At 40.0% G+C, this 25,832-nt stretch overlaps 1 protein-coding gene across 1 annotated transcript in view; it reads right to left on the bottom strand.

The window, feature by feature from the left end:
- The window catches only part of TRPM6 (transient receptor potential cation channel subfamily M member 6), a 109,154-nt gene that overhangs the window by 54,010 nt on the left and 29,312 nt on the right, over window positions 1–25,832 (bottom strand). Inside the window, exons 2-12 of the mRNA XM_080373345.1 lie at window positions 22,884–22,963; window positions 22,022–22,060; window positions 14,739–14,919; window positions 14,135–14,348; window positions 13,211–13,335; window positions 12,306–12,477; window positions 10,810–10,984; window positions 9,368–9,491; window positions 5,760–5,832; window positions 5,539–5,639; window positions 112–246 (exon numbers count right to left, since the gene is read on the bottom strand). Coding sequence (XP_080229471.1) covers window positions 112–246; window positions 5,539–5,639; window positions 5,760–5,832; window positions 9,368–9,491; window positions 10,810–10,984; window positions 12,306–12,477; window positions 13,211–13,335; window positions 14,135–14,348; window positions 14,739–14,919; window positions 22,022–22,060; window positions 22,884–22,963 — 1,419 coding nt within the window. The remainder of the gene's footprint in view (window positions 1–111; window positions 247–5,538; window positions 5,640–5,759; window positions 5,833–9,367; window positions 9,492–10,809; window positions 10,985–12,305; window positions 12,478–13,210; window positions 13,336–14,134; window positions 14,349–14,738; window positions 14,920–22,021; window positions 22,061–22,883; window positions 22,964–25,832) is intronic.

Here is a 25,832-nt window from a genome sequence, read left to right as displayed (position 1 = left end):
TTCAAAAACCCTTCATAAAAATGTGGCCTAATTATCAAATCTCTTAAGCAAAACAGTAACCTTTCTAGACATTCTAATCTAAACTTGTACACTGGGATTTCAAATACTCACTGTATTGTAGAGTTCTTCCAAACGGGATATTGTAAGAAAACGATGCATGTTCACTCCATGCTCTATTAACAGCTTCACAAAATCCACACGGTCCATCACTAAAGCATCCAGCATTGCTTGTTCCAAGGCACCAACCTCCAGAAGGACAGAGATGAAAGTAAAGCTTAGAAAATTATCACCTTCTTTTGGAAATAAATAAAACATTCCTGAACAGCTAGAGATGTCTTTATCAAAATTATTTTTCTTTATGTATATTTAAAGTGCACAGTACAAAAGAAAAATATGCTGGAGGAAGCATCTGTGTAAAACATCCAAGAGACAGGAGAGTAAAACTGAGTTTCCACAAACCTAACTGTAGTTAAAAGTCTGTAGAGCCTTCTACAAATCTAACTTTACAGCCAGACTCTGATAATACATTCCCTACTCTTTAATTCACTTCACAAGCTAATGTATGATAATTCTGGGGGCGGAGGGAAGCCTTTCCTTTTTGACATACGACAAAAGCCATTTCAAGGTACTGTATTTCAAGATCTCTTTATAGAACTTGAAGTTCTTTAAAGCAGACTTCTTTCTAAATATAAGAAAGAATCTGTGTTAGGACAAACTCTGTCAAAGACACCACGAAGCAGAGTTCTGCCTACAACAGTGTCCAAATGGTGAAACTCATGGCACTGGCACAGAGCTCAGCAGGATTTCTACATGCAAAATTGAAAGGTAATCGGACATATGAGGTTCATATAAATCCATATAAACAGTTTCCCCAGAACAGGTATGCACAGAAAATGCACTGAGATGAGCAGATTGAGGACACTGGCACACAAATGGGGCAGGTGGTTGTGCTAAACTGGCACTTGAAATTAGTGCATTCCATGTACATATTTGTTTTGTGGAAGTGATATTAAAATATGACCAATAAATGTTACAGAATTGCCACAGGTGAAAAGAAAACTTATGCACTGCTCCTGAACTGTTGACGATTCTTCCCGAAATACCTCAAAGTGACCATTCTTGGACTAAATTTCCTCAAGTAGTCATTCCTTGTGCTGGCAGTCTGTATAAAGAGGTTTAGACAGCTGTCCGGTGATCACTAGAATGACATTCTTTCTTGTAAAGTACATTTGAGAGTGAGCTGTTTCAGCAGGAACATAGTTACAGCTGGTTACAATCTTTACCTTCTGAACTTTTAGGACCAGAGTTCTAAAACAAAATGGCCACAATCTGTGCATAATCATACATGTTTCCTTAAAACATTTAAATAGACAGAACTAAGATTGCATGGACAGTCACCTAAAAATTGCTGCTTAAATATCTAATTTAAAATCTGAACACACAATAACTATGTACAAACTGTAGACCCTGACAATTGCAGGCCTGGCAGTCAGGGGTACTCCTCTCTAGAAAAGGAACTAAGTCAAAAGCAAATTTTAAAATTGCACTTGTGTATTTTCTTTTATCTTTTGTTTTTTTATTCTTTACAGTGCATGAAGAAAATGTTTTTCAAGATTTTTTTTCCTGCTTAGCTGAAAGAAAAACTTTCAGGCATATATGTCATTCTAATTTTTGCTTAGAGAAGCAGCAAGAGATGTAAGGCTTCTTTATTACAATCTCTTTACGTCTTACTTGAAGAGGAGCGCATACTCATTATCTGACAATGACTTTTCATTCAAAATGGTGCTGAACAATTGCACTGAAATAGATATGAACAGGTACACAGATCTTTTTCAAACATATCAGAAGCAGAGGCGTGGGAGTAGGGGGACTGCCAGTGAATCTGTAAGGCCAGAGGATGATCAAGTTATAAAAGAAACACGCAAGGAGATAAGACCAGTGCAGAAATGGTAAATTAATTCATTGCTTCACTGCTCACTACAGAACATGATAGGAAAGGTCCTACATCAAAGCTGTTCTTTATGGCAGACAAATCTGAGGAACTGTGTCAAATTCAAGTGTCGTTAGAAAAGATTATAGAAGTCATCCAGAAAGTGGCAGCAAATTGTCAGGATCAGGTAGTATTCACCTAAGAGTTCCCAGGGAACTGAAGTATAGCTGAGATCAGCCCCTTTAACAGCAGAATGAAAGATTATAGAAAATATGCCAATTAAAAAAGATAAAGGAGTGTACAAGTTGTCGAAGTATGGTACTTCAATACAGCTAGAACTTTCTAAGGACAAATATAATGAAACTACAATAAGGAAGAGCAATTAATAGCAACATGGGTAAATACAGTAGAGGAAGAGGATGCCAGTTATTTTGCAGAACGAAATCCAAACTCTACCAGAATTTTGGCAGGGACAACTGGATAAGGCTGTCTGATTGATACAGTACATACAGTACATTCAGTATCCCTACAAAAGCTTTTGATGCTGCTTTCTTGAAGGACCTATAAACAAATTAAGCTGTTACCAGGCAAAAGGTCCTCAAATTGTTTAATAAATGATCAAATTGTAGAGAAAAATATTAACAGTCCTGGAAGACCAAGAAAATGTCACAAACAGAATATGGACTTGATAATACTTGTTGATGATACAAAAGTACTCATCATAATAAAACTGACTGGTGCAGAAAAATCTCATAATATGGGCTAATTGGCAAAAAAACCAGGTGAAATCCAATATTGGTAAATGTGAAATAATGTGCATTTGGAAACAACCCCTGCCTGCACATCAGTCTTGAAATAACTCAGAAAAAATGTTAGTGGACTAGCCTCTGAAAGCATGAATATAACTTGTTTGTAAGTTGGAAATAAGTAAAAAAGGAATACAAACTATTAGTATTTATAATTCAATAGAGAAATATGTATAAAATACTAGTATTTCACTTAATATCTCAATGAAGATCCCTATCTCTTGAATACTGCGTACACTGCAGGTCTGCCTATCCCAAAAGATTATTTTAAGACCTGAAAAAATTACACAGAACAGCAGAAAAGCTTGTCATAAATATGGAAAAACTCAGCAAATAATCACACTTTGGGAAAGCCAGCAGTGAGGCTGGGGGGACTATGCAATAGTTCTTTAAAATATTCTGTGTCAAAGAGGTGGGGACTAGGAAAAAGTTATTTGTTACTTCCCATATGCATAGAATCATGGAATTATTTAGGTGGCTGTCTGCTACCTGATATTTTCATTTGATGCCTTCTGTTCCATGATGAAAAGGAGGCTCATGAGGGACCTTACTGCTCTCTACAAGTACCTGAAAGGAGATTGTAGTGAGGTGACTGTCAGTCTGTTCTCCCAAGTAAGAAGTGATAGCACAACAGGAAACAGTCTCAAGTTGTGCCAGGGGAGGTTTAGATTGGATAGTTGGAAAAATTTCTTCACTGAAAGGGTTGCCAAACATTGGAACAGGCTGCCCAGGGAAGTGGTTGAGTCACCATCCCTGGAGGTATTTAAAAGAGGTGTAGATGTGGCACTTAGGGACATGGTTTAGTGGTAGACTTGGCATTGTTAGGTTAACCGTTAGACTCAACGAACTCAAGGTTCTTTTACCAGCCTGAATGAGTCGATGATTCTATGATTATGCCATTTATACTAATTCAGCAGTCAAAGCAAGTTTCACATGACACATTTCTCATGTAAATGCAAAGGAATGATGCAGACTCACAAGTCTTGCCAACATATATCCTCAATGACAAAAATGGCAAAAGCATAATGCTTCTCTTTTATTCCAACAGTATAGAACTAGAAGCAATAAGATAAATGGTGTCCCCCTTTCTTTAATACCTTTCACAGATGTGGTTCAATAAAGCTTACCAACAGTTCACAGCAGAGATGTTGAAAGGAAAAAATAAATAAAATTTAAAAATGTATGTGCTATAAAACAATGAAAGAAGAATTGGGAAAAATAAATTTTCTTCACAGAGTCAAAACATAACAGGATATCATAAAAAAAAATCATAAAGGCCAAAATACACAGACGTCATTGTGTATACACAAATCTTTTCTATATTACATAAAGCCAAAAGTCTGTTGGACAGACTGTTGGACAGAAATACTGTTAAGGTTATGCAGTCAAACACTCAGAAGTTATCAGATAATTCATCACCATGAATAATGGTACAATTATTCATTGTTCAATCATATACTATGTTTTGCTAGAGGTCCTCAGTTCACAGAGTGAATGATACTCTCGTAGCAGATATTCAACATTTTGTTCTAACTTTATTGTTCCAGGCTCGGCACATCCCTTATTATTCACATACTGCTGGAACCCTGAAGATGAATCCAGCAATTTCCTCCTCTGCCTTTTAGTGGGCAGTTGACACTGTTTATTTTTACCAAGCTTTGCGCAAGAATACGATGTCATCATCTCTACTTCACAAATAGTAAACTGAGACCAAAGAGGTAACAACAACAAAATAACAACCTTTAATTCATGGATGCTCAATTGTAGATATCTCATGAATAGCCTTCCATGCATTCAGCCTTATATGCCACAGGAAAATATGGACTGGTGATCAATAAATTCAGATCTCTTGTTGCATCAACCAACCAGCTACTGTCACTCAAATGCATATATATATATATATATATAGCCACTGCCCATTATCCAAAATTTACATTGTAAAGAAGAAAAGGCACTCAGGACTGGAAAAATCAGCCTTGTAATTCTTAGATGGGAAAACCTAAAAAGTACTTCTGGGAGCATCAGATACAATTTCTTGAAGAAATTAAATGGGAATAGCATGTGTTGAGGCACACACAGTTTTATATTTATCATCTATAAAAATTGTATTATGTAAATAAAAACCCACTTAGAGAGGGTTATACTTAAATACTGAATTATATCTAAAAACTTGAAAACCACAATTTATAGGACGGATTAAATTGCTACTGTATGTTCTTTCACATGCATATAGCTAATATCAGTCTAAACCATGGCTTGCCTTGATTACAGCTATTCCTATATTCCTAACAAACACTACCTAAAATAATGCCATGATGCCATATTACTATAGTTAATTCTACCTTTTTTTACCTGATAACACTACATGAGACTGTGATTTCTGCATTTCTGTCTAGAGCTAGGAAAACAGAGGCAATGTTCCTTTGGGGACAAGAGTACTCTGAGCTGCAATGAAATATCCTTGACCACCAATGATTGTCAACACAGGCTTGAGAAATACATAACCAGAAGGACCACTGAAACTATTTGGAAAAGCTAGCAGTGAAAACTAAAAGAATTCTAGATACCACTTCTTCTCTGGGGAAACAAATGTGTTTGATTTTTCATCTGATGCACTCTGCAGTTTAAATACTTCACAATTTTAAGAATAATACCTCTCCACAATCAAAGATGATTACTCCAGAAGACTGACTCCAAGCATCAAACTATTCCTTAATTAAAACTTGCTAAATGCAAATCATGGAAAATTGGTCATCATAATAAAAGTGTAAAGCCACTGTGAAAAATAAAAGGTAATAGTACCTTCCAGTGTTGTCCATAAACCAGTATGTGTTTCTTGGCAATATCAAGCCGGTTCCAGGCCAACGCCAAGTTTAGCTGATCTGAAGCAGACATATTGGTACCTAGGAAACAAGTAAAGGACCTAGTGTTTTCCACACATTGATGTTACTCCTTTACTTTGAAATGGTAAGCCAGTGGGACTGTATGTCAGATGAAAATGGGGTTTATTTTCAGACAGATACCTTTCAAGAGTGCAGTCAGAATTGCCAAATCAACGTCCTGCTGATCTTCTGACTCCGCATCAAATATGGTTATCTGTTAGAATTGCAGAAGTATACTATTTGAGGTGAGGCAGAGAAGTCTGTAGTTATTTCTTCTTGGTAAGGGCTGTGGTAGATTAAACCATACACATTTCAACACAAACAATGGCAAAGGTCCAGACATGATTTTCCTTTGTTTCAGACAGAAAACGTACCATATTGCTTTTTAACGCAATGGCATCCCAGGCAAACTGGAATCAACCTACTACACAGCACGAGCCTGTTTCCTTTTGATTAGTCTTTAAAGCTGAGAAATGTACAAATGTAACATGATTGATACCTACTCAGTTTTCAGCTAGAAAATAGATATTCAAAGTAAAACAAAAAGTAATAAGAACATATTGGGTAGATTCCATTTTAGTGATCATCACTACAGTTGTCATCATTCCCATAATAAATACTTGGTACTCCATAATATTTTAAAAGTCACGACAGACTGGTGAAGTTACCATTGATTGGAAAAAGGGAAACGTAACCCCCATTTTAAAAAAGGTTAATAAGGAAGACTCGGGGAACTACAGGCCAGTCAGTCTCACCTCTGTGTATGGCAGGATCATGGAGCAGATGCTCCTGGAAACTATGCTCAGGCACATGGCAAATAAGGAGGCAACTGAAGACAGGCAACATGGCTTCACTAAGGGCAAATCGTGCCTGACAGATCTGATGGCCTTCTACAATGGGGTTACAGTGCGGGTGGATAAGGGAAGAGAACTGATGTCATCTACCTGGACTTGTGCAAAGCATTTGACACTGTCCCACACAACATCCTTGTCTCTAAACTGGCGAGACATGGATCTGACGGATGGACCACTTGGTGGATAAGGAATTGGCTGGATGGTCACACTCAAAGAATTGCAGTCAGTGGCTCAAAGTCCAGGTGGAGATCAGTGATGAGTGGCGTTCTGCTGGGGTCTGTACTGGGTTGAGGATTATTTAATATCTTTGTTGGCAACATAGACAGTGGGATTGAGTGCATCTTAGCAGATTTGCCAACAACACCAAGCTGAGTAGTGTCATTGATACCCTAGAGGGAAAGAATGCCCTCCAGAGGAACCCTGACAGGCTTGAGAGGTGGGCCCATTCGAATATCGAAGTTCAACAAGGCAAAGTGTAAGGCCCTGCACCTGGGTCAGGCAATCCCAAACAGATACAGACTTGGCAGAGAATGGATTGAAAGAAGCTCTGCAGAGCAGGACTTGGGAGTATTGGTGGATGAAACTGTATATGGCCCAGCAATGTACGCTCGCAGCCCAGAAAGCACAAGTGCATGCTGGGCTGTATCAAAAGAAACACGTCAGCAGGCTGAGGAAGGTGATTCTGCCCCTCTGCTGTGCTCTTGTGAGACCCCATGTGGCATACTGTGTTCAGTTCTGAGGGCTCCAAAATAAGAGGAAAGTGGCGCTTGAGTGTGTCCAGAGGAGGGCCATGAAGATCATAAAATCACAGAATGGTCTGAGTTTGAATTGACCTTAAAGATCATTTAGTTTCAACGCCCCCTACCACAGGCAGGGACACCTTCCACTAGACCAGGTTGCTCAAAGCCCCATCCAACCTGGCCTGGAACACTTTCAGGGATGGGGCATCCACAGCTTCTTCTTTGGGCGACCTGTTCCAGTGTGTCACCACCCTCACCGTAAAGAATTTCTTCCTCATATGTAATCTAGATCTACCCTCTTTCAGCTTAAAGCCATTACCCTATGTCCTGTCACTACATGCCCTTGTAAGAGGTCCCTCTCCAGCTTTCCTGTAGGCCCCCTTTAGGTGCTGGAAGGCCGCTATAAGGTCTCCCTGGAACCTTCTCTTCTCCAGGCTGAACAACCCCAACTCTCTCAGCCTGTCTTCACAGGAGAGGAGCTGCAGCTCTCTGATCATCTTTGTGACCCTCCTCTGGACTCGCTCCAACAGGTCCATGTCCTTCTTGTCTTGGGGGCCCCAGAGCTGAACACAAGACTCTGGGTGGAGTCTCACAAGAGCAGGGCAGAGGGGAAGAATCCCCTCCATCGACCTGCTGGCCATGCTTCTTTTGATGCAGCTGAGGGTATGGCTGGCTTTCTGGGCTGGAAACCCGCATTGACGGGCTATGTTGAGCTTCTCGTCCACCGGCACCTCCAAGCCTTTCTCTTCAGTGCTGCTCTCAATACATTCTGTGCCCTGCCTGTAATGGTGCTAGGGGTTTCCCCAACCCAGGTGCAGGACCTTGCATTTGTTCTTGTTGAACTCCAAAACATCTGCACAGGCCCACCTCTCAAGCCTGTCAAGTTCCCTCTGGATGGCACCTCTTCCCTCCAGCTTGTCAACCACACAACTCAGCGTGGTGTCATCAGCAAACTTGCACTCAATACCACCGTCTATGTCACCAACAAAGATGTTAAACAGCACCAGTCCCAGTATGGATCCCTGTAGAACCCTACTCATCACTGCTCTCCACTTGGTCATTGAGCCACTGACTGCAATTCTTCGAGTGTGACCATCCAGCCAATTCCTTATCCACGAACTGGTCTACCTGAGACATTGTCAAAAGCTTTGCACAAGTCCAGGCAGACACCAACAGTTGCTCTTCCCTCATCCGTCAACACTGCAACCCCATTGCAGAAGGCCACCGAGTTTGTCAAGCATGATTTGCCCTTAGTGAAGCCATGCTGGCTGTCACCAAGATGATCAAAGGGCTGGAGCACCTTCCCTGTGAAGACAGGCTGAGAGACCTGGGGTTGTTTAGCCTAGAGGACAGAAGGCTCTCAGGAGACCTCACAGCAAATTTTCAACACTTAAAGGGGGCCTGGCCTACAGAAAAGATGGGGAAGGACTCTTTATCAGGGAACATAGCAACAGGACCAGGGGTAAGAGTTTTAAACTGAAAGAGGGTAGATTTAGATTAGATATTAAGAAGAAATTCTTTACTGTGACACTGACAAGACACTGGAACAGGATGCCTGAAGAAGTGGTGTGTGCCTTATATCTGAAAATGTTCCAGGCTAGGTTGGATGAGGCTTTGAGTAACCTGATCTACTGGATGGTATCCCTGACCATGGCAGGGGAGTTGGAACTGGATGATCTTTAGGATCCCTTCCAACCAAAACCATTCTATGATTCTACTCAGAAATGAGCACTTGAGCTGCTAAACATGCCAGCACATTTCAAAAGTACATTTCAATACCCAGGGAAAAGTTCTGACACAATTCTGTTGTAAGTAGCAGAATGGATGAAAACATTTCTAAACTACAAATGAGACACTGCTAGAGAAGGAAAAAAGTAGGAAATACTTGTTCTTTCCTGCGAAAACGAAGATGTCTGGCCTTTTACTAAAATCTGAAAGGCTGTCATTTCATAAGCAACCACTAAGACTTGAGAAATTAAAGCTTTGTGGAGCTACTCAACATGTAAATTAGTACAGACACCTTTGTTTTATCTTTATGTTAAAAATAACACCATTACTTCTACAGCTGCTGTGACCATGCCAACCCACCACAGAAAGAGCAAAAAGGGTAACAGCAAATGAAGACATCCTAAACTCAAGTGTGAACCCCACTCACGGACTCTCTGTGCTCCATGCATTCCATCAAGATATGAAATAGATGACTGGACTGTTTCTGTCCCAAGCTAAATATGTTTTGAATCATCCCTAAGACCTCTTCCTTCACTTGAGGGCGCAGATCCCTGAAAAACAGATACACAGCAAGAATAAGTGTATTTTCAGCTTTTCTTACCAGTGCAAAGGACAGTCCAGCAAAAGACGAAATTGTGCGAAGCAGAGACATATGAGAAATGTCTTTTATTTCTGCTTCTGTGTTGACTTACTACTGCTTTTTTTTCCACAAAACAAAGCAAAGGCATCCCATAACATAATTTACACAGGCATTAGATCTGAACATACATATATACTAGCGGAAATAGAACAAAGGAAGAAGTTATCAATTTTCAAAGGATTGGCTAAAAATCACATGAAGTTCAACACTTTTTAATTCTCTCAGTAATCATATAGAGATAAAATTAAATTCCTTATTATTTGCTTCCTACCTCTCCTATCTTTTTTACCCTCATTTATCTTTCTGTTAATATTTTCCTCCATATTTTCCTGCTCTTTTGACATGGCAGGATTTGGGGTTTTTTTTGTAAAGATCAAAAATACAGAAGAAAAAGCAAGTGAAGAAGAAAGTTTTCAATACAATACACTAGGGAAAAATACCACACAAACACCCCAGAAGAATATTTAGAAAAGATAATAAATAAACAAATAGGATATAAAGTTTACTAAATTGTTCTTTTTCTTTAATTGGAATGAACCCACACGTCCTTTTAAAAATTTGGGGGTTTTTATTTAAAAAGCCCTTTTGACTTTGAAAAACTTTCACAATAATACTATTTGGCTATACAAATATATATATTTATTTACACCTTGGGCATAAAATTTTCGTCAAGGTCAGTTTAATAGAGCCTGCAGCTGAGGCTGCACTGGAAGTAACATCAAGGGTTACAGCTAGACAGGGATGACAGATCTGGGTTACCACAGATAAACCAAAGCCAAAACCAAGGAATCTTAGTCCTCCTCCTACCCCAGCCTGAGGCTCCTACAGCAATTAGCCCTAGCCCTAGTCTCAAAAGCTTTGTGCAACCCAGATCCAAACCCATTTACAGAATGCTGATGGCAAGAGAAAGGACTGAGTCAAAACCCAAGCAGGCACTCTGGGGTCACCCAGCAGTGTCCCTCGCCAAAAGTGAGAAATGTTATAACTCAAAATAGGTAGATGTAGTTTCTTTTTCCTCTTCCAAAAAGCCATAGTAAATTTGGCAGAATAATTCTTTCAGCACTAGTTTGAGGCAGGGGAGGAAGAAACCGATCTTGCTTCACAGAAGTAAAAGCCAGCAAAAGACCACAGTGGAGTCATCACTAGAAGCATTACAAATTATCTCAGAAGTTTTGAGGTCCCTCCCAATATGACAGACCAAGGAGGAGGACCATTATGCCACTACTCACCCCGTATCACCTGTGTGTTTGTGGGTAAAAGCCAGGATATCTGCAGCTCTGCCAGTACCCTCATAGACCACCACTGGGACAGCTGGGCTGGCCCTCACGTACTCCCACACCATTAGGATCACATTGGGGCCTCCTTCCACCACCAACCCAACTATGGGTACACCTTGGCCCATTCCTGTTTCAAAACACACCTAACCAGTTACAAACAGGTCTCAATCACACAAAAAATTCAGAACATCCAGTAAAGAAATACTCATGAAGGAGTCTCACATGTGGTTCAATGGAGAGGAAATCATGCCTTTACCATCTCTAAATTGACTTAACAGTTTTTAAGATCTTCACAGAACTTCTGTAACTGGATCAAAAAGACCACAAAAACCTCTGATAAAATTGTAAGCAGGCCTAGTGTTGTAAAGAAGAAACATCCTCTAGAATATCCATGATAGCTCTTGCATGCAAGGATGTTGACAGCATTTGAAATGTGGTCAATATCCACTTGTTTAACTGCACGCATAAAAAAGTAATCAGGCACTTCTTTACAGACTTGTCTCAAGTTTTACAGCAGCAGGGTGGTTTTTTTTAATGATCAGAAATAAATTTCAAAAAAATTGCAATAGAATTGGAAAAACTACAGAAAGTCTGACTTGCAAAAAATTCATAGAAAGAAAATATTAAGAGTCTGTGTAAGAAGCTCTAACATACTAGAAATTGGGTAAGTTCCCAAGTTTGTAAATACTATAAAGTAAGCAGACAAAAGAAACAAGGATTCTATGTTGTAACTGCTAATGTCTTTTTAACATACCTCAAGATTTAAATCACTAGGTGCGAGTGAACTTCCACAAATAATTTATACAATCTAGTGCACAAAAGGAAATACTAGTGTGTATATATATATATATGTATGTCTATATATTAATACTCGTAATAAATATTCCATTCATTATTTCTATACCATAACTCAGTTACTTTATAGGCAAACAGTGGAAGTTATGCAATATGACAAAAAAACATTGGCTGAAGGTATTCCTTGAACAACCAGACTTTACTTCTGTACCCGAGGAGGTCACAGGCTTGCAATATAGAAGAGCAATCAAGATAAAGGCAAATGAACAGGGGAAGAATGATTCGAATTCCACTGAATGTGACAATTTTTCCACCTAGCAAAATGCTGGGAAACTACCTAGTGTTAATATAGAGATCACGCAAAACTGCGAAGTGCACAAACACTCAATACTTACTAAATAATCTGAGTAATTTAGATGACTTGACAACTGAGAAACCAAAAAGTGAGTTAGCTCAGTTGCATAATGCTTTATAAAAATTCTGTCCTCTCCATTTTCCTGATATTAAGAGTTCAAGACTTGCAATAATAGTTTTCAACCTCAGTGAAATCTATGGCAAATGAAGATGTACAACATGTAACTGGAAATGTCAAGTACCTCCAGAACTTTATAGGACAGGGTTTTATGTCATAAAGCTGACCACAGAGTACTCACTTGTGTGTATTTTTTGAAGTGATATGTACTTCTCCAAATTCCTCCTGAGCATCATTTCATTCCCATACTTGCCTACTGTCCCATCATCTGCCATTAGAAAGTGAGAATGCATGCTGTTGAGGGTACTGAGCTTGCTGAGTGGATTACCGAGAGTCTGGTACAGGCAAACTGCCTAAGAAAACCAAAACAAAAAAGATCTTCAAAGAAAAATATCACCGTTTACATTGTCTTGCTTGTATGCATTTCTTTACTGTGCTGTGATCTTCTGAAAGCCTTCATCATACTTTTTTGCTGCTCTACTCAAACATGGGTTTTCATTTGATTCTTAACCGCAACAAAACCACAATTAATACCACAGAAAGTATTTCTGATTAGGCTTGTGGACCTTAGTCAGAGTTCTTCTTTGCAACAATTGAAACATAATGGCATATTTTTCCTGGGTGTGTTCCCATAAAAAAGGTGAGCTATCGTTTATCAGGAATGATTTCACCTTACTTGTCAAGTGCCCTTACATCGGCACTCACATAAAGTTATGGTTTATGAATAAAAATCACACATATTAGTAACCTATTTGTGTATACCATTAACCTGATTGCTCATTTGGAATCACATGAATACAGAAATACATCACTTGCAACCACAAGAGAATTGTCCAATTGATTACAAAATTTCAAAAAGGAATGGCAATTTCCTGTAAGAAGAGAAATATTTTAAAACCATACAAAAAGGAAAATACAGTGCCTCAACACGCCACAGAATTCTACTGTTGAGCAAAATCTAAGCCTCAATTACTGAGAAAAAATACCAAACCAGTTAAATGAAGCAAGCAGAAAATGAAGTATGCAAAAAATCTATAACATCCCTTGAATACGAAGGCTTTTATTATTAAAATGTGTCCAACTCACATCTTTTCCGATGAGATCCCTCTGATTCTCAATGACACCCCATGGCGGAATCCCAACAGCACAGACCTTTTTCAGGTGTGGTGAGGCACGGCCTTTCAGCGCATCCCCCACATGCCTAGACACTCCTAAATAGATAATTAAACCATCATTTTTCTTCTACATGCAGAGACCTGCTACAGGACACCAGTGAAAGGGTTTCCCATAATTTAATTTATTCTATGGCTATGTTTTAACCAGAAACAAACCATCACACCCAACTTGTATATCTGATGTAAACTGCAGAAATTGTAAGGCTTAGATGTAATGCACCAATGCTTCAAACTTAACACATATTTCTAATTAATAATAGTCATACGTGTTGCTAATGGTACTTTCTACCTCCATAAAATTCAGGACAGTTCTGTAAGATCATCGAATTGAACAAAACCTAAAGAAGTAAACCTGCTGCAGTTCCATGGCTTACTGACCCCCTTGGTTTTTAAGAGTAGTCTACAGAGACTTTCAGATACTAATAAGCTAATAGATTATCCCAATTTAAAACTTTCTTAATTAAAAAACACAAGTTAAAGTCAGATTTGAAAACTGAATTTCAAAAACACCAATCACAGTCTTCCAGATCCTAAATATTTTAATGAAGCAGATAAAACTGACTGCAAATAAGTTCTGGTTATCTACTGTCAATGTTTCTTATTACATCAGAATCCTCTACTCTTTAATTTTTTAAAAAAAATATTCAGAATACCTGTCAACAGCAGAGGAACATTTTGTCACTCTGAATTATGCACCATTCCTTAAAAAAAGCTTAATTTTGTGCTAAAATATCACAAATTACTAATTTCATCGTACTTGCCCTAAATATATATATTTGTGTGCAGAGAAAGAACACCAGAGGAAGACAGAAACAAAGAAAAATAATTACAATACCACTGTTGATGCCTTCTGTAATTATCCATGCTCCTGTAGTCTCAGCAGCCTTCACCAATCCTTTGCTGAAAACCTGCTTGATCTTTGAGGGAAGCTTGAAATTTTGAATGCCTCCATGAACAGAAATCACTAGCTTTGGCAACTCCATCTGCCATTCTTTAACCATCAGGTGCAGCAGCTGATCCAAATTGCTATCATAAGAGAGTCTAATATACTGGAAGAAATAATAATAAATCTATATAAATATATATGTAATAATAATAATAAAATAAACATCCATTAAATACTCCAAGGGATGAGACTGCAACTTACAAAGTCCTCAGCATTAATGTCTTAAAGATTTTGTGCAGGCTTAGAACTTTCATAATGCTGCTAAAACGACAGCACAAAAACACATCAATGAGGAATACAGACAGCAAGACAGACTATACTTAATCGCTGTGAAGTTCAGCATAAAAATATCATACACACGCCAATGTGATACCCTTTTAGATTCCCCTGGCCTCTTAAGACAAACAATCTGATATTCACCCAAAACCACTTTTTGCCTTTCTCATACTGAAATTGTAACAAAAGTCACACATATAAACCCAGTATCTATTACCTTGGCATGGTAAGTGTGATCTCCATCCTGAAAATTGATTGTACCAAATGCATCCGTTGGACTTGTCTTTGTGTGTTTCTGCACAGACCATTCTCCACCATCTCTCTGTGGGGCAGCTTGATAAACAGGCCAGCTACAGTCTACTCTTGGGTGATCTCCAACCAGCCGTCCACAGCAACACCTCATATTAAAAATAAAGAGATCATTTTATATCAAACAGACTGGCATGCATCTCTAGGATCTTCATCAGAATAGCCCAAACAGTTTTTCTAGAAAGAAGGATATTGTAGCTTTCTGATACATAATATAAAAAAAATTAAACTCAGCTGAAAAAAAAAACTCAACAATGGCAAAATTGCATTGAATTAGATCATAAATATGTCTTGTTGGATACTGAATTTGTCCTGTACCTGAAAGCTGGGTGGTTTGACTAGATAAACTTTAAAGGTCCCTTCCAACCCAAAGCATGCTGTGATTCTGTGTGATTCTGTAACAGACTGAGAATCCCATATAGCAATTCTGACCTAAGCAATGCCGCTCAGATTTACTGGTCTTATATGTGACATTTCAGAGGAATATCTTAGGACACCAAGGTTTGCTACAGTTATTACCACAGGCTATTCTAGGTATTGAAAAAAGATCTAGGAGTTACCATCATTAATCAGGGGGAGAGGAGCAAGCCTCAATCCAGACAGAACTTCAGGGTGACCTTTATACTAACCCTTGGAGCCAGCAAAGTCAATATAAAAAATAAACAGATGTGCAGTGTTAAGGGAAATTTAGCAGAAGCTCAGTTAGCATTAAAGGTTTGCAACTGGATAAATAACCCAGATTCCAAATTCAATCAGTATTACTGTCATACAGGCTTCAACAGGTTGCAGTCTCTTCCACAGGATTAACTTCAACATAATTTATAGTGACATCTGACAGTCCAGTTTTCCTTTAGATATTTCAGAAATTAATATACCCTGGGAAATGGAGATGAATTCTTCCCTTTTACTCTTTTAAGACACCAAACAACCTCCAACAACCCAAACTCAATGACTGTCTTGGGACTCAAATGTATTACTTGTGGATCTAAGGATAGGTTAGATGTCTGCAAAACCCTGAAGAGGCACATTCAGAAAGACAGAGAGTTTTCTATGGAGATGAGTGAGGACTAACTGGTGAAAGAGAAATAAATCAAAAATAAGAAAGAAAGAAACAAACAAACAAAAACAAACTCCAAAACAACCCTAAGCAAAGTAAGGAAGTGAATTCCTTTAGAAAGGCACTTTTTGATACCCAGAAACCATGAAATCATGTTTGCACCCTGGTTTTTCAACACAAACTACATTTGACTGATTCAATGCTCTGCAAAAGCAGAATGGAGAAGTAAGCTTCCCACACTCTTAGAGAATTAATAACTCAATAAAACAATCTTAATTCAGTCAAGAATTAAAGAGTTGTGGAAGACTAGCACTGCAGAAAAGACTTGAGCTCTATTGTCACATACATGATGATGGTTAACTAGAAGTCAGAAGTCAATAGGGGCTACCAAAAATGCCCACATTTTTGCGAAGCTAATTCAATATGGATTAGCTAATCTAGACCACCTACACCTTTCCCCTAGCTGAGACAAATAGTAGGATATCACAGAAATCCAGGGACTTGCCAGAAAGGAGTCAGGCATGTGCTCACAACTGATCTTCTAAATCTTGGAAACATGAAAAGGAAATGATCTAGTTGAGGGGTAGGTGGAGGTGGGGTGGAAAGCCTAACGGGGACTGGGGCCGGGGGGCGGGGTATTGCCAAATTATTCTAAGCAGAAGTATTGGCCAGTCTGGCTCACTGCATGATTCCACAACCATTTGCACTGTGGTAATGGCGGAAAAAAAAAAGCCAGGGATTAGCAGACGTGGGACAGGAGCTGCTGAAACAAACTATTGTTCTAGGGACCTCATTTTGATGACCCCAAAAGCAAAATCCATTGTAATTTGGCCTCCTCACAGGCGAACTGAGACAGGTGGGTCAAGGCTCACGAAGTAAACAAAAAGTATCCAAACTGGAACTTGGAGAATAAGCCAGTCACGCTAAATCACTTACAGATACACAATTCAATTACTATTTCAGAAGACTGTGAGGGATCACACAGATGGAAGATCATTGCTGACATCGTGTTATCAAATAACATGTGGACTCAGAATCACTATAGAGATACACCTAAACTAAGAGTGTTTGAGGGCAATGTAGCCACAAAGCAGATAGCACAAGGGACACAGATTTGGGTAAAAATCTGCTTACGAAGAGCATAAGGCCAATGACTATACTTGTTTATGACTCTCCCTGCATACCTCAAAGGAAGGACCCGAAGAAAGAGAAAGTTTTGATGTTATTATTGCTTTTCAGAGGACAACTTTCTCCACAGCTGAGCCGTTAGCCTCCTTGCTCCATTTTCTGCTTGTTTTTGGGGGGGACTCCAGGGTAAAAGACAGCACATGTCAGGAAAAAAACTGACCTTTTGATGAAAGATAAAAAAACACATAGATACCCTCCTGTCCTTTGGTACTGAAAATACCTTGTGATCACTGTACTGCTCCTAGAGTAGCCTGAAAATAACATGCGCTTTCATCCAGGAATCATTCCGAAAGACAAAGAACCAATAGCAGTCCCAACCAAATACTGAACTACCTCATGATACTCACTTCGATACCACATTACACAGTCTGAGTCTGACTCAGCAAATAGCAGCTCTTAGAAATACAGCACTGAAAAGCAATCAGGTTCATCATCGATGGATCACATTTTCTACAATCTGAATGATTTTCAGCCCATCATCAAAATATGAGCACAGAATTACCATCTATCTCATACTTTACTGTTCCATACAAGGGTCACACCAGTAGCCCCTCCTAGGGCAGCAGCAGGAGCCAAAGCAACCTGCCTTTTCAAAACAGAGATCCTGTGAAAAGGAACTAACCATCTGACAAGAAAAATCAGTGCAGTAACCTTGAAACTGAGGGGCCCAGTGAACACTGAACTATTTTAGTAATTAACATCATTTGCACTACATACCTAATGTTTACATGTAAATGCACCCAGAGGTGAGCTGCACTGACAACAGCTCAGTTATCCTGAGCAGGCAGTGGAGGAACAACACGCAGACCTAAACCATAGGTGTGCAGGGTACATGTAGCTGTTTTTACCTCAGAGACTACTGTAGCAAAATGTATGAACTCAGAAACACTCATATTTCCCAGATAGCTCATGCTCCAAGCTGGCATGCTCACTCCCTCTAGCCATCTAGCAGGAAGGGACAAGGTGTTGTGGACTACTTGAGCTACTGGGAGGTCAAAAGGGAAGACTAAGAGGCTCTCAGAAAGGTTGAGGAAACCAAAGCAGAGTATTAAATACAGCTGTTTGTGGGGCTTTTTCTGTAAAGTTCTGTGCTGTGTGCTTAGTGACACAGTGAAGCAGGACAGAGGCTACCAGCTGGGGACAACGGTAGAGTCAGGATTCCTACAGGAGCACTCAACTCACACACGTTCATGTAAGGCTGCACCTCAAGGTGCTGAGGGAGGTGGCTGCTGTCCTTGTGCAGCTGCTCTCCAACAGCTTTCACAGGTCGTAGAGATCAGGGAGGTCCCCAGTGACCGGAGAAAGGCAAATGTCACTCCTCCCTTCAAAAAAGGGCAAAAGCCAACCTAAGGAACCACAGGCTGGCCAGCCTCCTGTCAGTCCCAGGTAAAACCAAGGACTGAGTCCTCCTGGAGCCCACATCTGGGCACGGTAGGGAGAAGATGGTGATGGGGAGCCGCTGGCAAGGATTTACCAAGGGCAGGTCACGCCTGTCCCACCTGACTGCCTTCTGTGACAAAATCATGGGGACGAGAGGAGAGCAGTAGGTGCCACCTACCTCTGCTCTAGCCAGGCTTTTGGCGCTGTCTCCCTCGGTACCCTTGTACCTGGGCTGTGACATTACGGCCTGGGAGGGAGGGCATGTTGGTGTGTGAGGACCTGGTTGGGTGGTGGGCTCACAGGCTGCTGGCTGTGGGTCAGAGGCTGCCTGGAGGCTGGTACCAAGCGGGGTCCCACAGGGTCTGTGTGGGGCCTGTCCTGTCCAGCATCTCCACCAGTGACCTGGAGGAGGGGACCGAGGACACCTGCAGCTCTGGGGAGTGGGCAGATCTGGGGCACGGCCCACCACGGGTGGTGGTGGGCAGCTATCGAGCTGGGGCCACCCACGTCCCCAGGCAGCAACAAGGGCCAGCAGTGCCTGGGGTGCTGTGAGCAGGACACCAAAAGCCAGGGGAGGGCAGGGACTGTCCCTTCTTCTTGGTGTTTGTCAGACGCTGTGTGGGTACTGCCTCTAGTTGGACTTCCAACACAGAAAACACACCAGAAAATGGAGGGACTTCAGGGGAGAGTGACCATCCTGGTGAAGGATGGTGGGGCTGGAGCCCTTGCTCTCTGAGAAGAGGCTGCAGGACCAGGGATATTTCAGCTGGGAAGAGGGACAGTTTTGGGGCATCTAACAGCACTGATGGGAGAGGGTAAAGGAGATCCAGCCAGGCTCTTCACAGTGGTGCATGGTGGAAGGGTGAGAGGCAGCAGCACAGCTTGGGCTGGAGATAAGGAGAAGCCTCTTCCCCAGAAGAATAGACCAGTGGTGGAGCCAGGGCCTGGCAAGGGTGGGCTCTCTCCAGCCTTGAGTGTTTCACACCGTGACTGGGTGGAGTCCTGATCAGCCCAGTCTGACCCGCTGGCTGAGCCTCCTCTGGGCTCCTCCTCCCGAGGTCCCTGCCAGCCTGTTATCCTGTGATACTATGAATATACTATATGCATTGATTGAAAGCGCCTTTGCAATGACTTTACCTTCTTTGCCTCAAAGGCTCACTAAGCTGCTAATGAGGAAGGGAGCAATGTCAGTGACACAAAAGCAGACTCCTGGAAGTCACACTTTGAGCAACAAGGGGAAACTGGAGGGTCAACACTGAGGTAAAATTAACTGCAGTAGCCAGATTACAAAATGCAGTGCCCTAGCAGGCAGCACTTCAGAGACTGTGTCCAAAAAATAGACCTAAAATGTCCACAGAGATGGTTTGTAAGAACATCTCAGATGCGTAAGGATATCTAAGTTCGGCACCACATTGCTGAATATTCATGCAGTGAGATCGGTCTAGGTGCTGTCTGGGATGTGCTTGTGAGCACTGCACTGAAGAGTAGACAGAGGCCATTTCAACACACCAGGGAACATGGACAAAGGTGCCAATAAGTTACTCTGATTAGCAACTACTAAATGGAGTTATTCTACTTAGTATTAGCAAACAGTTGCATAACTCACTCATAAACTGTTTGCAAACCTTGGAAGTTCTCTACAAGTAAGAAATCATTAACAGATTTCATTTGCCTAGAATATTAGGTCAAATTATAGTAGGCGTCAAGTACATTCACATGACTTTTGGACCATTGTGGAAAATTACTGATCTCAGGAGGCCCAAAACCTATTTAATTGCTGATCTAATAAATACACCATAACCAGTTATAACACACGTGAAAATTATTTCCCCTTGTTAGAAACAGAAAAATTCTCCTAGAACAAGGCTCTGTATACAACGTAAGATACACAAGAAGACAAGAGCAGTTAACATTCGGGAAGACATACTTGCAAGATAATGGCTGACTGAAATGAACATCAGACACCCACACATGTTCTGCATATATAGAGAGACTGACAAATAGAATTCACATGAATTTAAACATCATGAAAACTCTCAACAAAAAGTGAACACAATAACTACAAGATTAAAAAAACCCACAAAGGTACAGAATGTCTTTTCAAAGGTGGGAAAAAAAAAATTAACCCATCCTGTGGGGTGCACATTTCTAGTTTTTCTTCCTCCCTCTCCCACTGTAGTGGGAGCTAATGCTATTTGATTAGGAGGCTAGTTTGGTGGAAAACTGATCTTATTTATGTTTTCCACCACCCAAGGCTGATTTTCATACCAATGAGCTTCTCAGACCAAATAACAACATGGTCACTCTGCTGGGGCGGGGACGAGGACTGCAGAGCTGCTATAGTCTCAATTTAGATGGGATTAGACCATTGTATTTTGAAGCACAAGTTAACTTCAGCCTAGATACCCACCTGGGTATCTGCAGGTTAGCAGGAAGTATTAAAATCCTCCCCTGCATTTCTACTTCCAAAGCACGTGCAAGAATCTTTGAATCTCTAGCCTTCCGCTCTGAAGCAAAGTATGCACCCAACTGTTCCTACAGAGGGACTTGACCCTTTCTGAACAGATGCCACGCAGATCACTTGCCTTACTTACAAGACCAACAGCATTCTGTACATCAGCCTTTTAAAGTAATCTGATTTCAAGGAGTAATTGATTTGCTTTTTGGAAAACGTGACTCTTGTTTCACATAAATCTTAGAAGCAAAATAAAATTTGAAACATAATGAAAAAGTAAATAATCATGCTCACGCAGGTGACAGGACTAGCTAGCACCAGCTTGCTAGTCATTAGTTATCAGAAACTCATTGTTCCCTGCTGCTTCAGCCTTCAGAGGCCTATAACACAGAACACATGTCAAAGAAAGGTAACAATTTTGTTCCGATAACTGATAATTTACTGTCATAAACATACAGTATCAAAACCTGTTTGGGAACAACAGCTGAATGACAAATGTTGGATTGAAAACAAGTAATTAATACAAGCCAGAAAATACTAGCTGTCTGCAAAACCCACACATGAATCAAAAGCACTAAAGCAATGTAAGTTTTGTTGCTTGCCTTCCCAAAAGCAGGGACACAGAAAGCCCACTGCAGAGAAGATGAACAAATCTTCAGAAAACCTATAATTAAGGATGTTTCTATTACCCTCTTTCTTCTCCCATTATTTTGTTCTTGCTCTTTCCATAATTCTTACTGCTCTCCATTGCTTTTTTCTCACAAAAAGAGACTCATACTGCCCACTCTCCTTTATATCACCCAGGATATGGCTGGAACTGTCTCCCATTTAAAGGCATATTTCTGCCTTTCAGTCCTCAGGAGATTAAGACAAACTCATCCACACAAGCTATTTGGATAAAATTTTCTATTGCAAAAAAATTGTATAGTAACTTTTAATTTATTTTACCTAGATTTATGCTAAACATTCTCCAGGACACCGCTAGAAATGCTACTCTGACAATGTAAGAGGAACAGGATTTTTGTTGTCATTACTGCCTTAAGTAGGAACGCCTATCACTAAAACTTTAGGTTATTATAAAAATCATAGATACATATTTATGCACTCTTACCTGATTAAATTCTGGCACACCTGGCATTCTGCAGGACACCTGTGATAAAATATGAATAATTACTACATGCTTGTAAAAAAGAAAACATCTGTAACAGTATTTATGAAGTATCAATTCACCTGTGAAAAAATTCTCAACAGCATTAAAGGCTGTGTTCTTCTGCACTCAATCCTGGAAGATGTACTGGGTAACTTCTGTGATTTATTTGGTTTATATCTCAGACTGTATGTCAAATCCACAATTCGTAGATGAGTTATCTATCTTATCTACTATACGCTATCCATGTGTTCAAAATGGTATGATCAAAATTACAAGTCAGAATATGATCTCACCAAGTTTATTTAGGCAACAGCATCCACTAGATAAACGATCTGGAATAATGGCAAATTATGTTTGCTTTCTCGGGTCCTAAAACAGAGGTTGAGGATTTGATCTTTTCCTTACACTTTTCACTCTCTATGCAAGCCTAGGCAGAAGACCCTATCTCAGAAGACTGTGATCAGCAGCAGACATTATTCTGAGGAAAGGAAAAAGTGGTGGTACAGGATTAAGAATTCCTGTGCAGCAGTAACTCCAGGTAACTCAATCTCGCAGTTGGATGCTATACCACAGTTTTGGTTATTGGACTAAGAGCAATACATCTATGAAGGCTAGGACGGTCAGTTGTTGCCAATTCTAATTCAAACAAATGGCATAATTTAAAATGTACTGAACTGGTGACAGTATCCATGAAAACCCATAAACAACACACCAACTATGGCATTGAAAAACTGCAAAGAACTTTATCCAAGCTACACACCACCCATAAAAAATTATTCTGGTACTTCCTAAATGTAAGAAAAAGTGAAATTCATTGTTTTACCTGTGAGGATCTTTCGAACTGGGAATGATGTACGCACATTCTCTTTTACTGAAGACCTCTTCAATCCAAGATTTGGGGGTCTGAAAAGACATTTACAATGTAATTGTATTCCTGAACTTAAGAACATAATGCCAAAAATTGTACTATAACATCTACATGGCTGTGTATGCGTAACACGTAACAGAATAATTCCCATCAGAACGTTACATGAAACTAAACATTTGGTTTCCGTCAGTAAACTAAAGCTACAGATCCAAACAGTCTTAGCCCTTCACCCTCAGGATTTACACAGCTCCACAGAAAGATCAGTACTAATATTTATTCCCACCCTTCACTAATAAACATGAAAATTATTTACAGGATAGAGGTACAATATAGGAAGTGGTAAGGATGAATCAGAACTGCTGAAAGGACTGCACTTTCCTTCTGCCAGAGGACTAGCAAATGGCAGTATCTTATTAAAGGTGTGAGTGTCAAAAAAAGGCAAGATTTTCTTTTTACCTGAAAGAGACAGCCGATTCCTTCTTACATTATTCTTGACACAGTTAAGAAGAGATTCATCCTGGTTATACGCTGAACTAGGACTACAGTGAAATGCAAAAGCAGGGACCAAAGACTAGACCTAGCATTCAGAGGGTATGTGAGGTGAGTTTTTTCCACTGGCCTCCTGGGACACTGTGAAAACTGTCTCAGTGATGCCTGTTGAAGCCACATAAACTGAACAGTCACTGTGGTACACAGATTTTCTTTCAAAGAATCTCACCGAGAACTCTTTGAAATTCTTTCTCTTCAGGTGTATCAGGATCAAGTTCCCTGAAAGGAACGATAGTTTTTGGATGCTGAACTTTGGGACTGAATTTAGTAAAACACTGGTAGCGAAGGATTTTTTTGTTGTCAAAGGGAACTACCCCCACAATGAAACATGCAATGGATAGATATTTTATCATAAAGACTAAATAAAATTAAACCAACCATTACTGTCTCATTGTTTCTCATGTTCATCTCACTCTGTCTAACTGTTGTTTACCTTATACATAGACTGCAAGCTCTCTAGGACAGGGCACAGTAGAGTCCTGGTTTATGATTATGCATAGAGGGCAAACAGTAAGTATATAACGTTGACTCCTTATTTACTCCTCATGTTTGAAAACATTTGTTCATCTGCAAAATGTCTACCCTGTAAAAATACTTACAGTAAGTACTTGTCTCCATATGTGTTTGTTAAATATGTCTTTCACACAACGACTTAGAAAAGAATTAAATTAATGAGAATGCCAGTAATTCAACTCATTAAGAGTACTGCTGGGAGCATTTCACAGATGGAGTTCAGCAATAATTCTTATACAAGAGAATACCTCTCATCTCCTGAATGGAATTATGATCCTTAATAAAGCAGGATTGTCTGAGGTTTCTTTACTTCAGCTTCACAACCCTAAATAACCCTGCATAATCTCCCAGCCAGTCACACAGTTATCAAGGGCTACAAGCTACCTGAGTGAACTACTGACTGATTTGTCCACAGGTGGGGATCTAGCTTCCACCAAGACTAATGGGAGTCCTACCTTTGGTTTTAATGTACTCTGAAACAGGCCCCCACCAACAATGATGAAAAAGATCATTACAAAGCAGTTTGCTGGTGTACCTATGTATCTGTATTCGTCTGGGAGCAACTAATTGAATTGTGTCTGATTGAGCTTCAAATGAAGGAGTAACAACAGTGTGGAAGATCCTCAGGACTGGACAGAGCACTGGCCTCAAAAAAATTAATTATCTGAGAATGACAGACACTGAAGACAAAATATAAAAATTAAATCCAGAGGAATTTTGAAGCAGCAAAGAAGATTTCATTACCTGAAGACAGGCACACACTGCTCTCAAAAACCTTTTGGTAGCATTCTCATTAATAATCAGTATTGTTTCATGCTTCTTAAACTACCTCATTCTAGTTGTTTGAGCTACCAAGCAAAACAATGAAATGTTTCTATTACAATACCCTGGGACTCTGATTTTCCTGAAACCCATTACCATTTCTGGTAATTATTTTTCAATCAGAACTAGGGAACAAAAAATATTTTTATGTTATGGGATACCTTGGATAAGAATGAACTTTACTAAGTTTTTTATTAACAGGAAAGGGTATGACAGAGTGCCCAAGAGGTTGACAAGCCTTACAGCACTTGGTGAGGCAACATGCTCAGCCTTGCAAGACAACAACATCCAACTGCTGTGACTTTAATTTAGTAAGAGCACTAGTAGTTCCAAGCAATTTTAAGCAAACTGTTGGCATTGCACAGACACAGGTAGCATCATCCCTTGAGCTACTTTAACTCCAGGATGACATATTCTGGAAATCAAGCATTATCTGTATATCTTTCCAGGTGTGAAGGCCAGCACTGGAGATACACAACTCAGTGTAACAGGGAAGCATTGCAATAACCCCCGGACCAACAGCAAAACATGCTGCCAGCTGAGCAAGACACTGGCACTCAACTAATCCGTAAGTTAATACACTTGAAAAGGGCTGTCAAAGAAGTTTTTATCTCCAGAGCTCACTGTTCTTCATAATAAAGTTAGATGATAAAAGATAAAACACAATTCAATAATTTTAGAGGGAGGAGAGGTCATCTGGTAAACAATAGCTGTTTGGTGTGGTTATTTCAAACCAAAATATAACTTACAGTCCTCAGTGATGCAATACACTGTGTGAGCTGATATTACAACATCTAATATGGGAGATGAAAAGGCTTCTTTCTCTACCACCAGCTTTCTGAAAATCTAAGCTGTCCCCTAAAAAACATACCTTGTCTTACAAGATTCTCCTTTTTTAGATTTTGGAGGGTAGTTGGGAGTTAAGACAAAAATATCAGTGCTTCAAATTCTGGATGTTTTGTGTACCCTTTTTTAACTTGGTGCAAAAGCACCTTTGTTTTTCTGCAACTGAGGGAGTAA

This window comes from Falco punctatus (assembly GCF_963210335.1).
Source record: "Falco punctatus genome assembly, chromosome: Z".
Taxonomy (NCBI): domain Eukaryota; kingdom Metazoa; phylum Chordata; class Aves; order Falconiformes; family Falconidae; genus Falco; species Falco punctatus.
Note: the sequence above shows the minus strand (reverse complement) of the source record. Positions and strands in the feature narration are given on the sequence as shown.